At 31.8% G+C, this 15,550-nt stretch overlaps 1 protein-coding gene and 1 pseudogene across 1 annotated transcript in view; both read right to left on the bottom strand.

Moving 5' to 3' along the window:
• Window positions 1-15,550, bottom strand: part of LOC105300309 (membrane cofactor protein-like) — a 120,632-nt gene that overhangs the window by 13,196 nt on the left and 91,886 nt on the right. Inside the window, exons 5-14 of the mRNA XM_023537963.1 lie at window positions 15,101-15,298; window positions 9,324-9,506; window positions 8,741-8,785; window positions 8,593-8,637; window positions 8,441-8,485; window positions 8,289-8,333; window positions 6,235-6,357; window positions 2,618-2,656; window positions 1,461-1,496; window positions 908-968 (exon numbers count right to left, since the gene is read on the bottom strand). Coding sequence (XP_023393731.1) covers window positions 908-968; window positions 1,461-1,496; window positions 2,618-2,656; window positions 6,235-6,357; window positions 8,289-8,333; window positions 8,441-8,485; window positions 8,593-8,637; window positions 8,741-8,785; window positions 9,324-9,506; window positions 15,101-15,298 — 820 coding nt within the window. The remainder of the gene's footprint in view (window positions 1-907; window positions 969-1,460; window positions 1,497-2,617; window positions 2,657-6,234; window positions 6,358-8,288; window positions 8,334-8,440; window positions 8,486-8,592; window positions 8,638-8,740; window positions 8,786-9,323; window positions 9,507-15,100; window positions 15,299-15,550) is intronic.
• LOC111746994 lies at window positions 8,939-9,056 on the bottom strand (annotated as a pseudogene).

Genomic DNA, 15,550 nt, shown 5'->3' with positions numbered 1-15,550 from the left:
AACGTCTTAAAATTATTGGTTTCATTTCAAAGTTATTTCCAAAGCAATAGGGAAAAACAAATCACTGAAAATCAGAAGTTTCAAAGCACCTAATTTTGGTCTAAGTTCTAAGACTTACTCTAAGGCTTTCATTACATTGTAAATTATTTCATTAGAATTTAAATTTGATGTTTAAGAGCCCTGTGCTCCTTAGAAGAATCTGTACATTTTTTATCTATTCTAAGTTCCCCACCTTTTTTCATTTTTATAAATAAAAAGACAGATAAAGTTAATGCGGTGCCTTGTAAATCTTACCCCTCTCAGCAACTTTAATTTTAACCCCAACGGTTTTCCTGCAACCTAGTAAATTAAGAGAACATAAGAGGGAAATCAAATAATGTTGCTTTTAATTCCCTGGTTTAACATGTATAAATAACAACTCTAAATGAAAAAAAAATCAAATTGGGTATTTGAATGAAGACATCTATATACTTCTTATAACTACTTCAGTTATACAGGCAAATGGTAATTTTTTCAAAAAATTTCCATGAATACAACCGTCAGACTCTCCACAGTGAACTATTTTAAATTTAATCCTGGACACCAATCTAATTTGGGAAATAAGGTATAACTAGGGTAGGGAAGGCCCCATAATGATCTATACTTTGTTTGCAGAACTTAAACATCAAATCCCTCAGAAATTTATCCTACACTCATAATAGCTGAAGCAACTGCACAGATTTCTCTTGTTACAATGATATTAAAAGTAGCTGAAAATATTTTTAGTAAAGAAATGCGATACAGATGGCACATTCATGCAGGTACATTTCTAAGAAAGGCAGCATACAATACAGAGTACAAACAAAAGCTGCACAAATATAGGTCGAGTGAGAATCACCAATATGTTCAAGAAACATGTTTAATTTACCTTTTCTTCTTTCTGTGCAAAACTATCCCCACGATGCAGCAAATTAGTGCAATGCCAACAACTACAACAAACCAAAACACAAATGACATGTAACTTGAAAACTAATCACCAAGATTCAAAATCTAGGAGATGAAATTAATGTTGGTTACATTTCAGCAGTCAGAAAATGTTATTAAGTACATGTACATTTATATTCTATCCGAACTCTTCACTGTTTAAATGTAATTCCCTGGAATCACTTAAACAGCCCACTGTGAGTCAGAGAAGAGTCCTAGTTTCATTTAGAGAATTACCCAAAGCATGTTTAGGACGCAAATGACTAATCATCTTGAAAAAAACTATTATTTAGGGTTTGTTACTGAATGGAAATATTGAACATAAAAAAATATATATTCACCAACACAAGGTGGTATAACATATGAAAGGTAAGATGTTTCTAGAATAGTTTACTTAATTTCAAGTTATAAAAACTGTAGACACTGAAAAATCATTAAATGAATAATGTTCACATCATTATTTTGATCTAAGTGGTATCCAGGTTTGGGAAACTTACCTATAACAATAACAATCAAAACAATGATTCCTCCACCTGAGAAAAAATAAAACCAGTTTTAAAATAATTGAGTACATGTGAGTCTCCAGATAGCAGATTTTTAATTGTGATTAGATCACCTACAAACTACAGTAAAGAAAAACTTTATCAATCTAGTTTAGTGAGACTGCTAGTGCTAACTAGAGAGAGACTCAAAATATATTATCATCAACCTTTCCTCTGGCGCTCCTACCCCCATATTAAAACATAGTCTTAATTACCAAGGATATTCTAGGAATGTAAATGAAACACCAGGGCAAATGGATAAAAATTATGCATATAAATATGTATTTCTGACTATCCAGAGATATAAAATAATAATAGAAAATCTTAATTCTTAGAAATGTTTATCAGTAGTACCTCTGCTTCTAAACTGCCATTATTTTTATTAAATTTCTATATGCTGTAGCATACAATGTCATGTTTACCTCTGCTATTTTCTTTTAATAAAAAATTATCAAGTGTTTAACATCTTAAGATGGCACTGGATTTACTGGCATGAAGACAGTTTAACCAGTGTTCAGATAAAGTATTTATAAAAAGATTAGCCTTACTACACTAGACTAAGTGAATAAGAGTGACAGATATTTTCTTCATTTACTCATCAAGAAATATTTGTGTTTTGTTCAAATGTCACAACTATATTTCATCATTTTCTTTAACATTTACTGTGTGAACTGTGAGCCTACAGAGAGTATGCTACACCAGCCTGTTACAGAAAAAAACTACCTCAACTTATATTACTTTATAAGGTATACAAGATATGAATAGAAAAAAAAGGCTTATAAACTGCCATCACAAAAATACTACTATTACATGGAAAGCAACTTATGTTCTATAAATTTTAACCTACATGTACCTACAGCATTAGAGAAAGTTACCTCACCCCAGCAGAAATTCTAATTTGGGGGTACTTCTTAAAAATTGTATTATCTTCATGTAGTCACACATACTATTGCTTATATTTGTCATTGTATCTGCACCATTAAATATGAATGTCAATTATCACCCATTTGTGACAAGTTGTTTCTTCTCGAAGTACAAATAATTGAAATACGATATTTTCATACAGAACTCTAAGATCTAACAATGCAGTCTAATAATAAACAAAATAATACCTAAATATTTAGGTGGTTCATCACCGGGAGTGGCATGTTCTAGAAAAAAAGAAAAAAATAATAATAATAAAGCTTAAAGACCTCTAAATTCATAAGACTTTTTGCCTTTGTACGAACACCCATATAATTTCATTTTCCTTATGTAAATTAGTTTCTATTTATAAGTAGTATCATAAAATATTATAAATTTATATTCGATGTCATCAGAATTCTCCTTCCTGCCCAGTACCACTTCCTATGACAATATTCTGTGGTGCAGCAAGCAAATTTATCAGTAGACTATTGTCAAAAATAGCCTATGGATTGATATGATTCTACTTAACAAATATAAGAGTTGGGTTAATAAACGATTTAGAAGTTGATCTACAATAGAAGAAAACTTCCACATAATAAAGGCCATTTATGAAAAACCTATGGCTAACATTATATTCAATGGTGAATGATTCAAAGTTTTGTCCTTAAGATCTGGAACAAGACAGGATGCTTGTGTTTCCTATTGAATATAATATTAGAAGGGTTAGTTGGAGCAATTTGGCAAGAAAAAAAAATATCCAAATAGGCATGGAAGAACTAAAATGATCTCTGTTCTAGATGACAGGATCTTTTACATAGCAAATGCTAAAGATTACACACACACGCACATACAAATCTGGTTGAACTAATAAATGAATTCATCAAAGTTGCGGGCTACAAAATCAACACCCAAAAATCAGTTGCATTTCTAGAAACTAGAAATGAACAACCCAAGAAGGAAATTAAAAAAAAAAAAAATCCATTATAATAGCATCAAAAATAATAAAATATTTAGGAATAAACTTAACCTAAATTTAAGTTAAGGAGGTGAAAGACTCCTATACTGAAAACCACAAAACACTGCTAAAAGAAAATGAAGATGACATAACTAAATGGAAAGATATTCCACATTCATGGATTAGAAGGCTTAATATTGTTGAAATGTTAATACTACACCAAACAATCTACAGATTAAATGCAACCCCTAACACCATCCTGAATACGTGCTTTTCAGAAATAGAAAAATCCAACCTATAATTCATATGAAATCCAAGGTACTAGGAAAAACCAAGACAATCTTGAAAAAAAAGAGCAAAGTTGAGAGGACTCACACTTCCTGATTTCAGAACAATCTCAAAAGCCACAGTAATCAAAAAAGAGTGGTCCTGGTATAAAGACAGATGCACAGACCAACGGAATAAAAGCACAGAAATAAAATCTCACAAATATGGTCAAATGAACACAAGGATCCTGAGGGGCAGGCTTTTCAAGTGGTTTTTGGAAAAATGGATATCTATATACAAAAGAATTAAGTTGGTCTCTTACCTTATACTATATAAAAGTTAATTCAAAATGGATCAAAGAACTAAGCATAAGATCTAAAACTATAAAACTCTTAGAAGAAAACATAGAGGGCAAGCTTCATGTTGTTGGATTTGACAATTTCTTGGATGTGACATTAAAAGCACAGGTAACAAAAGAAAAAGTAGATAAACTGAACATCAAAATTAAAAACACAGAATGAGAGGAAACATCTGCACATCATATATATGATAAAGGATTAATATCAAAAATATATAATGAACTCCTAAAACTCAACAACAACAAATAATACAAATCAAAAATGGGCAAAGGACTTGAATAGGTATTTCTCTGAAGAAGATATACAAAACACCAATAAGCACATGAAAATATGATCACTATTCATTAGGAAATGCTAACAAAAACCACAATGAGATACTACTTCATATACATGAGGATGGCTAGTACGCAAAAAAAGACGGTAACAAGAGTTGGTAAAGAGGTAGAGAAATTAAAACTCTGTGCATAGCTAGTGAGAATGTCAAATGGCGCAGGCACTGTGGAAAACAGTATGGTTGTTCCTCAAAAAAGTAAACAGAATTACACTTGAAAATAATTTAAATAAATAAATTTAAAAATATATATATTTCAAATTTTAAAAAAAAGTAAACAGAATTATCACATAACCCAGCAAATCTACTCTTAGAAATATACTTCCCCAAATTGAAAACAGGGACTCAAAACAGTTACTCAAATGCCAATATTCAGAGAAACATATTCAGAGTAGACAAAACCTGGAAACAACCCAAGTATCTACCAAAAGATGAATGGATAAACGAAATGTGGTTTATACAGACAATGTAATATTATTCAGCTATAAAAACAATAAGGTTCTGATTCTTGCTACAGGTGATGAACCTTGAAAACATTATGCTATTGAAGTTAGAAGTGATGACACTTCTATGAGGTACCTAGAATAGTCAAATTCATAGAGACAGAAAGTAGAATAGTGGTTACCTGGTGTATTTGTGTGGGGAGATAGTAGAGAGTTATTGTTTAATAGGTACATTCATTTGAGATGAAAATTTTGAGATGGCTGCTTAATAATGTGGAAGTACTTAAGGCCACTGAAATGTACACTTAAAATGGTTAAAATGTTAAAAAAAAAAAAGTTGATCTAGAAAAATTAACAGAGAACATTTCTGAAAAGAAAGTGTTCTGCCAGATATTAAGAATAGTACTGCAGTGAAAAAAAAAAACCCAAAAAACAAAAAAAACACAATTTGATGATGGCACAGGAATGGACAGAGTTCAAGGGAATAGAAAGATGATTAGAAAACCTTTGAATTTAAGGCAAAAATTGGCATTTTAAGACAGTTGGATAGACGATGTATTCAACAAATGGGGCGGGTGGAAAGGAACCCTGTCTCTACATATCATAAGAATCTCAGATGTATCAATGATTTAAAAGCAAAGAATGCAGTCAGAACATATGGTTGAAATGTTTATATAATTTCAGCATGGGGAAGACCTAAAGCTTTATAAGACACAATGCTTATAGACATTAGGAAAAAGATAAATGCATTTGACCACCTATTAATGTAAAACTTGACACGTAAATGACCACTGATAGGACAATTAAATAAAATATGGTATATATTAGAGCAAAAATAAAAAAAAAAAGGATAAGAATAAATCTAAATACAACCCCAACTAAGACAGTAAGTGTAGAAAGTGAGTTTTAGAAAAATATGAACATGATGCTATTGTTTATGAAAAAAGAGAACATGCCAAAATATGTATATTTACACATATAAGGATACTGATGTACAGAAACAGATAAAAAGATACCTAAACTATAACTTGATTGATTCAGGTAATGGACTAGAGACAAAGGAGACTAATCTTTTACTCTGTATACTTTCATAATGCTTGAAATTTTACAAATTTATATTCACATACTATTTATGTAATTAAAAGTTATTAAAAGCAATCTATTTCCAATAGTATAAAAACCTTAAAAGGAAACTGACTAGTAAAAATAAGGCAAAAAAATAAAAACAACAAAAAAGAAAAAGATGTTCACTTCAGGTTAAAAGGGTTTTAATTTATAATGAGTTTTGACAAATCGACAAAAATATTTTAGAAACCTAACAGAAAAATGAACAAAGGACATGAACAAATAATGTAGACCAAAAAAACCCTCCACTTCATTGATGATTAAAGAAATGCAAATTAATACATGACATCGGTCATCCATCACTTTATGAAATTCTTAACAATATAAGTAGAATAAAGAGTACCTGAACCGGTGGGTCTTGGAACTGGAGATGTGGCTGGACTAGTAGGCTTGAGACCTGGAAGAGTAACAGAACCTGGATGACCTGCAACTGAAGGTGTGACTGGAATAGTAGCAGGCTTGACATCTGGAATGGAATTTGATTCCATTTACCAGCTTAATCTATATGATATTATAAATTTAATTTTTTATTTTTAAAAAAAGATTAATTAGTCCTCAGAATGAAAAATATACATACACAATTCTACTTCTGGGAATTTAACCTAAATATATATTTATGAAAGTACATAAGAATGTACGTATAAAAATGTTCACTACAGCTTTGTATTTTATAATGGAAACTCTAGAAATTATAATAAATCATAAAAAAGATGAGAATAAACATGTTATCTTTAAAAAATACCATTCAAATATTATCATTCATACTACATACAGCACAAGATTTCTATCCTTTTCTTTTTCCTTAGTATTTCTTGGACATTTTTTCATATTAGAACAATTAGACCTACCTTATCACCATTTTATGTTGCTACTGATCCTTTCTTTAACTGCTAATAAAAATTTACAGACCCATAAAACAATTTTGACTTTTGATATTTTTTAAAAATCCATATACTTTATAAACTTTTCTCACAATCAGTTTGCTCCTCTTCTTTCAAATGTTAAACTGTATCAGTAATTTTAAAATAATTTATAAATCCTTTATGAATACTTATGGTCAACTCTTTCAAAAGAGCACATCGACAAACACAATATCCCACAGTGCTCAGACCCACTAGAACTACATCAGCAAACATGGATGGGTCAATGAGCGTAAACTGTACATGCAATGAGAATAAACTGTACATGCAACCAAGAAACCACCTCTTTCCCCCCAAAACCTCACAGCATTCAGCTAAAGTACTCAAGGCAGCTACCAAGTATGCAGGAATTACAAAAAGGTACGCTAATTACCATGTCAACATGCATAATTCCCCTCAACCCTTTAAAATATTAGGACAACAGGAAATATCCAAGCAAATTAGAAGCCAGTGATTGAGATTTGAGTTCAACACTCTCATTAAACAACAGGAAACTAAAGCCCGCAGGAAGGATGGTACTCGAGTAAGCAAAGCCAAACTAGGAGCCTGAGCAAGGTCAGCCAAAGCTACTGCTATTCCCACTATTCCTCTTGTCTCTTGTTTCTACTTAAACCAAAAAGAAGCCAAGAGATAGCAGCGCTGAAATCAGAAAGGCAATTCCATCCACCATATCAAAATAATCATTCTAGTCTTAAGCAAAGCAGTTGATCAGTTGTCCATGCAAGAAACCCTCTGTTTCATTTCGATAAGTAAGGACTTTTCCTGCCTTTCGGTTGCTATTAAATTTAGTTTCTATTCCCAAATAAAAAATGCCCAGTAAAGAGAAAAAAAAACAAAACAATTGTATGAGATGCAGTGGTAGAAATACAGGACTTGTTCTAGGGACAGTTGAAATTTCCCAGTTTAAATATACTATATAAAAAGAACTAAACTGGCTGCAATCCAGGAAATAAAACACAGTCCTGGACCAGGAAGATACCCTGTAAAGGTGTCACCAGATCACCTTTAAAATGAATAAAACAATGAAGTTGATTACAGAGAAAACATTTAAAAGCAGAAGCCATGGACCTTCCTGTTCACTAATATTAAATGGAGTGATGCTGTAAGTCATGTGAGCTTCCTTTAAGAGCTTCCTACATGCCAGGCATTATGTTAAGTGATTTAAATGGATGCTGCTTAAAGGTTACTTTCCAATGAGGAAGGTATTAATCATTTTATATATAAATAAACACATTTAAAGTTATTACATAACTTATCAAGTTAATATAGCTATTTATATCTGAGGACCACGGCAAAAAATTTTAGAAACATTAAGTGTAACAACTAAATGGCTGTAAATATGTTCTTTCTCTTTTTATTACTAAACATGATGAATGAGTGTAAATCATCAGAAATGTAAAGGAATTCAAAAGATTTCAAAAAAAAATCACCAGAAAGTCAAAGAATTTTGAAAAATATAAGCTGGAAGTTACGAAACCTGTAACACTGGAAATTGGAGATTTTGTACTGAGAGGAGTTGACACTGGAAAATAAAATAAAGAAGACTGGGTCAAATGCTTGGGAGTTATGGCTGTTATTTTCAAAAATTACTTAAAATTTTTGAAAAATATAAGCTGGAAGTTACGAAACCTGTAACACTGGAAATTGGAGATTTTGTACTGAGAGGAGTTGACACTGGAAAATAAAATAAGGAAGATTGGGTCAAATGCTTGGGAGTTATGGCTGTTATTTTCAAAAATTACTTAAAATTTTTGAAAAATATAAGCTGGAAGTTACAAAACCTGTAACACTGGAAACTGGAGATTTTGTACTGAGAGGAGTTGACACTGGAAAATAAAATAAGGAAGTTTGGGTCAAATACTTGGGAGTTATGGCTGTTATTTTCAAAAATAACTTATAAGTTTTGAAAAATATAAGGTGTTACTAAACCTGAATGATTCAAAATTGGATGTTTGGTACTAGAAGGAGTCAAAACTGAAAAATAAAATAATGTAAACAGAATCAACCAATTAGGAATTATTAATTTTTCATTTATATGAATTATGCCTTTCATTTTTGACTTCAGATAAAAATATCCATGCTTCAATTTTCTGGAAAATGATTGCTGTCTATTTTTTTTTTAAAAAAAGCCTACAGCTCCTGGTCTTCCTAGGTGGTCTCCCATCCAAGTACTAACCAGGCCCTACCCTGCTTAGCTTCCAAGATCAGACGAGATCGGGCGTGTTCAGGGTGGCATGCCGTAGACTGTTGCTATAAACTTTTAAACCTAAAAGGCCTGAGAAAAAGTTATACACCTGTGTGTGTCCATCATGTGCTAATCCTATGAAAATACAGGAAATAACAAGACAATTCTTTGTGAATTTTACATTTCATAGAAATGAATACAAGACAGAGTTGAATACTAAAACTGCTTCTTTTCAATTACTGTGTATCATTTATATTTAATTTTAAGAAATAAAGTCCCCTCTCCCCCCCAAAAAAAACCCAACAAGGAAAAAGACACCCTTTGTACCTTCAATACATTCTGGCATCTTAGGCTGCCATTCATTGTTAGCGCCACAGACAATTGTGCTGTTGCCTTTAAGGTGAAAACCCTGGACGCATTCAAATACAACCTGCGCCTTGTAGTAAAATTTTCTTGCAAATCCTGCTATCAGTCTTCCATTTTTGACTACTGGATATTGACATTTGACCACTGAAAAGTAGAGAAATTCCAGAATTAATGGGAAGGTGCTTAAAAATAGGACAGAAAAACTAGTGCAAAGTGTATTTCCACTGGGAACAAAGAGACAAGGAATAGATGGCAGGATATTACATTTTTGTTTTTTAACATACTTTATTTGTGCATTTTAATTCCAGTTAAACAGATTTAGAGAAATCTATTAGCCTTTTCCCACGTAGACCGACTGTCATTATAGTTTATTGGCTTTCCTACATTTTTCCCTTATCACTGACAAGTTTTGAGAAAGGTCTGACTACTAGATATAAATTTCTTTTAAGTTCAAACTCAACTTCTGACATACTCTTTAGCTCTAGAGATTTTTAAAATTTTCATGCTGACACTGAATACACAGCCCTGCTTTTGCAGAAAGGCAGTAAGACTCTTGGGAGAAGGTAATACTTGAGCTCAAATGTAAAAGCTGAAAAGGAGCTAGCCATGCAAAGATATGCAAATAGAAAGTCCTCAGGTAGCAACAACAGGCATGAACTGGGATGTTCAAGGAATAGAAAGGTCGCAATGACATGGATGGACTTAGAGGTTATTATGCTGAGTGAAATAAGACAGAGAACGATAAATACCATATGATTTCACTTATATGCAGAATCTAAGGAACAAAAACTAATCAAAACTAATCAAAAACAGACTCACAAATATAGAGGACAATCTGGTGACAGCTGGGGGTGGAGGTGGGATTGGGGGCTGGAAGAAAGGGGTGAAGGGTTAAAGAAGTACAAATCAGTAGCTGATAGATGGTCACAGGGCTGGGGAGCACAGCAGAGGGAATGTAGTTAGCATTAATGTAATGGCTGGGCGTAGAGCCAGAGTAAAGAGCAGAGGGATTATTTTATAAACTACATAAATGTCTAACCATTGTACTGTATACTTCAAACTAACTAACTAACTAACTAACTAACTAACTAACTAACTAACTAACTAACTAACTAAATAAAATAATAGGCAGTAGAGTTAGGGCTGTGTTTTCCAAATATTTTCAACTATAACCCAGAGCTCAAGCACCACATTTTACATTGTAAACCAGAATATCCCGCAGGTCCGAGATTAAGTTAAAAGTTAATACTTAGCCTTCATACCACTCTAGTATTTCCCATTCTGCTCTACTAATTAGGAAGTAAAATGCTGGTCACAACCCTCTAGACTAATTTCAGGATCCAGTAATGAGTTTGGCAGAATTTGGAAAAAATCACCCACAAAAAAACACTGGACTGGGCAGTGAGTACAAGAGAACTTCTTAGAAGATTAAATCTCAGTAGTAGATAAGGGTCCACAATGTACGAACTCTTAGACCAGAAGAGTAGTCTTCCTAGTTTTCTGTGGATCTGAATTTCCATCAGGTATCTTTTCCCTTCAGCCTGAAGATCTTTCTTTAGTCATTCTTTATTGCAGTTCAACTAGTTACAAGTTCTCTTAGCTTTTATCTCAAACTGTTTTTATTTATTACCTTCAATTTTAAAAGATATCTCCTTAAAAGGTGAATATATTAAGAAGTACAAATTGGTAGTTACGAAATCGTCACGGGGATGTAAAGTACAGCATAGGGAACATAGTCAGTTATATTGTAATAACTATGTGTGGTGTAAGTGGGCACTAGACTTATCCTGGTGATCATGTCGTAAATTATTTAAAAGTGCCTAACCACTATGTTGTACACCTGAAACTAATATCATACTGAATGTCAACTGTAATTGAAAAATAAAAATAAAATAAATCCTTGACAGAGATTTCTAGGTTACGTGTTTTATTTTTCTTTCAGCAGTTTAATAGACACTACTGTCTTCTAGTTTTCAGAGTTCCTTACGAGAAGTCGGCTGTCATTCTCGTTTAGATGGGTGAGGCAATGTGATATGTTTTTTTTCCCCTCCTCTCACCCACCGGCTGCTCTTTCTTTTATCTTTTGTTTTCAAAAGTTTTACCATATGTTTAGTTTAGTGAAGGTTTATTGGTAAACTTTTAAAATTTATTTATCCTGCTAGGGCCACTGAATTTCCTGAACATGTGGGGTTGTTGTTTTGCATCAAATGTGGATAATTTTTGGCCAATATTTATTCAAGTAATTGTCTATATTGCTTTCTCCTCTCTTTCTGAAAAGCCATTAACATGTATGTTTGACTGCTTGCTACTCTTCTACAGGTCTGTAAGTCTCTCTCTTTCTAAAAATATTTTTCAAATCATGTTGGATACTGTTGTCCTCACTCTGGGTTCAGTAATGTATTCTCTTGAGTTGTATGGTAAGTGTATGTTCAATTTTATAAGAAATTGCCAAACTGTGTTCCAAGATGGTCATACAACTTTGCATTCTTAACAGCAATTTATGAGAGTTGCAATTGCTCCATATCTTTGCCGGTAATGGTATTGTTAGGTTTTTGTTCTTAGTTTTAGCCATTCTTATATGTGTTTAATTGTATATCACTGTGATTTTAAATTACATGTCTGTGATTACTAATGCTATTGAGTAACTTTTCATGTACTTTTTTGCCCATTTAAAAAAAATGGGATGTTTTCTTATTGTTTTGAGTTCTTTACATAACTTTATATATTGTATATATTTTCTTTGCAACTATTTTCTCCCAGTCTATTTTTTTCATTCTTTTTTTCATTTTTTTTCATTCTTATAAGTGTTTTATAAGAGCAGAGTTTTTGAGTTTTTAAGACATCCAATTTATTAATTTTTTTTTCTCTAAAGGATCATGCTTTTACGGTTAATTTAAGAAATCTTGGTCTAGGTCACGAATATTTTCTATGTTTTCTAGTAAAAGTTTTATATTTTCAGGTTTTATACTTAAGTCTGTGATGCTTTGAGTAAATGTAAATGGTGCTAACATGGGTTAAGTTGTTTTTTTTTTGGATATGGGTATTAAATTGTGCCTGCTCTTTAATCATTTTTCTACTGAATTACTTGTACATTTGCAATGTAATCTACTACAAACATCTAAAAGGGTGTGTTCTGGACTCTCTATTCTGTTCTATTTTTCTCTAGGGCTATCTTTTCACCAGAACCACACTATCTTGATTATATGCTTTATAGTGTGTTTTATAGTAAGTCTTTACATCAGGTAGAATAAGTCCTCTAATTTTTTCAAAATTTTGACTATTATATCTTTCATATAAATTTTAGAATCAGTTTGTCAATTTATACAAAAAGTTCTACTGAGGTTTTATTGGGATTGTGCTGAAATTATAGATCAATTATGGAAAACTGACACTTTTACTATAATTCAGTCTTCCAATCCATAACCACTTAATTTCTCTCCATTAAGGTCTTCTTTAATTTCTTTTATAAGTTTTTAGTTGTTTTTACCATTTGAAATTTACACGTGTTATGAAATTTATTTTGAGATATTATATGTAGTTTTAGCTGTTATAAATATTACTTTAAAAATTTCAATGTCTAATAGTTTATTGCTAGTATACAGACATAGAACTGATTTCTGTACATTGATCTTATGTTTGCAACCTGGCTAAAACTTCAGTCTTTCCAATTTTCTACATATACAATCATATCATACCGACTATAGTCTACTTTGCCTCTTTTTCTCCATAATGTATGCTTATTTCTTTTTCTTGCCTTATCGTGCTGGGTAAGACAGCCAATACAATGCTGAATAGAGTGGCGAGAGTATCTTGTTCCTATCTTAGGGGGAATAAATCAGTCATTTACCAAAAAGTAAAATGTTAGCTATGGGTTTTTTGTAGGAGCCATTTATTAGGGACAGATAGTTCCATTCTTAGTTCACTGAAAAGTTTCATAATAAAAAGATGATGAATTCTATCCAATGCTTTATTTTTCCTACATCTATTAAGATGACCATGTATTTTTTTCTTCTTTATATAGGCTCCTGACACAGTAAATTACTGATTAATTTTAAAATTTGAATTAACATTGTATTCATGGAATAAATTCCACCTGATTATGATGCATTCTTATTTTTACATATGACAGGGATTTGATTTGTTGACATTTTGTTAAGGAGTTTTGGTTCTATGTTCATTATGAATATTATTTGTCATTTTCCTGAAATGTTGCTGTATGGTTTTGGTATCAGGACAATGTTGGTCCCATGAGATGAAGTGAGAAGTATAATGCCTGTTGTATTTTCCTGAAGTTTGTGTAGAGTTGATATCATTTACTTCTGACATGTTTGGTAGATTTCCTTAGGGAGAACAGTTCTCTTTGTGAGAAGACTTGTCAAATTTGTAGGCATTAAGTTGTTCATGTTATTCTCTCATTATCCTTTAAATATGTGCAGGATATTTAGTGATGTTCTGTTTTTCAATCTTGATATTAGTAATTTATATTTTCTTTTCTTGTCAGACTGTTTATACATTAAAAAATTTTATTGATCTTCTCCAAGAACTATGTGTGGGTTTCGCTGATTTTCTCTATATTTTTGTCTTTTCAATTTCATTGATTTCTACCTTTATTATTTCCTTCTGTTTCCTTGTTTGGGGGTACAATTTGCTCTTCTTTTTTAGTTTCATAAAGTGGAAGCTTAAATTATTGATTTGAAACATTTCCTCTTTTCTAACATAGGTAATTCATGCTATTAATACCCTACCTAAGCAATGTTTTGCTCTATCCCACAAACTTTAATATTTTGACATGTTGTATTTTCATTTTTATTTAATTCAAAACACTTTCTAATTTTGCTTGTGACTTCTTTGATTCATGGATTATTAGAAGTGTCTTGCATAATTTTCATATATTTGGGGATTTTCTAGATGTCTTTTTTGATTTCTACATTCATTCCATTGTGAACAGATATGTACAGTAAATGATTTCAATTTTTTAAAAATTGTTTAAAGTTATCTTATTGCCTAGAATATGTAATTAGAGAATGCTCCATTTACACTTGACAAGAGTAATTATTTTGCTATTATTTGGTGGTTCTTTCTCTCAAAAGTCAAATATCCTGTTTTAAGTCATGCTCTAATGCCTTAAACATTGTTTTTAAAGTATAGGCATATGTTGGAGATATTGCAGGTTCGGTATCAAACCATAGCAATAAAATGAGTATCGAAATAAAGTGAGGCATAATCTCTGCTGGTGAGGGTCTTGTGTTCAATATTTAAAAACATAATATCTGTGAAGTGCAATACAGCAAAGCATAATTAATTAAGGTGTGCCTGTATGTTTCATCTAGAGTTTATTAATCTTATTGGTGAGAGGCTTAGTCTGTTACAATTTACTCTACCATTTCCTGTTGCCAGAACTCTTAGACTTCTTGTAATACGAGATAAAACTCTTTTTAAGCCAATGTATGTTGAGTTTTGATACTTCGAAGCAAAAAAATACTAATTCATGCATCTATACAGTAATTCACAGTGCATAAATTGGAATCCAAGAACATGTGGGGTGAAGGGTGGGAAAGTCTATTTGGTTCTATTTGACTCATATTAAATGAGAAACCAATTTAATATAAGGAGTAAAACAATGCCACTATTCTATTTGTTTTGAAATTTTTAATTCTTCTGTTTACTAACTGGTAAAAGTATATACAAAGTGTTTCCAAACTACTTACAAATGAAGAAATGAATAGAAATATTATTACCTTTACACTCAGGAAGGGCACTACTCCATGTGTCTCTCCCAGAACAAACTAGTCTGCTCTCTCCAACAAGTGAATATTCGTCTGGTCCTCCTGAAGGATTGCAGCTGTAAATTACTACTTCATTATATTCAAATACATCCTTGTGGCTACTGGTATGTTTTCCATTTGGTATGTCTCCAGGTGGTTGACACATAATCTCTTAAAAAGAGAGAAGATGACAGGAAAGGCAAAAGAAAAGGTAAAAGATTAAGACAGCATTAGTAATGGCCTCTGAACTGCCTTCAATAAATTCATTAACACATGATTTCTACAATGTAGTTGTGAATCCAACATCCATTTAAAAGAAAGTTTCTATGAGAAAATGTATTATCCTTTTTCACTTTCATCCTTAAGGCTGTATGGTGAAATATGACAGAGACTACAAATCATGTGTTAATGCAATTACCTGAA

Source organism: Pteropus vampyrus, unplaced genomic scaffold, assembly GCF_000151845.1.
Source record: "Pteropus vampyrus isolate Shadow unplaced genomic scaffold, Pvam_2.0 Scaffold207, whole genome shotgun sequence".
In the NCBI taxonomy this organism is placed as follows: domain Eukaryota; kingdom Metazoa; phylum Chordata; class Mammalia; order Chiroptera; family Pteropodidae; genus Pteropus; species Pteropus vampyrus.
This window is presented reverse-complemented; position numbering and strand designations above follow the sequence as displayed.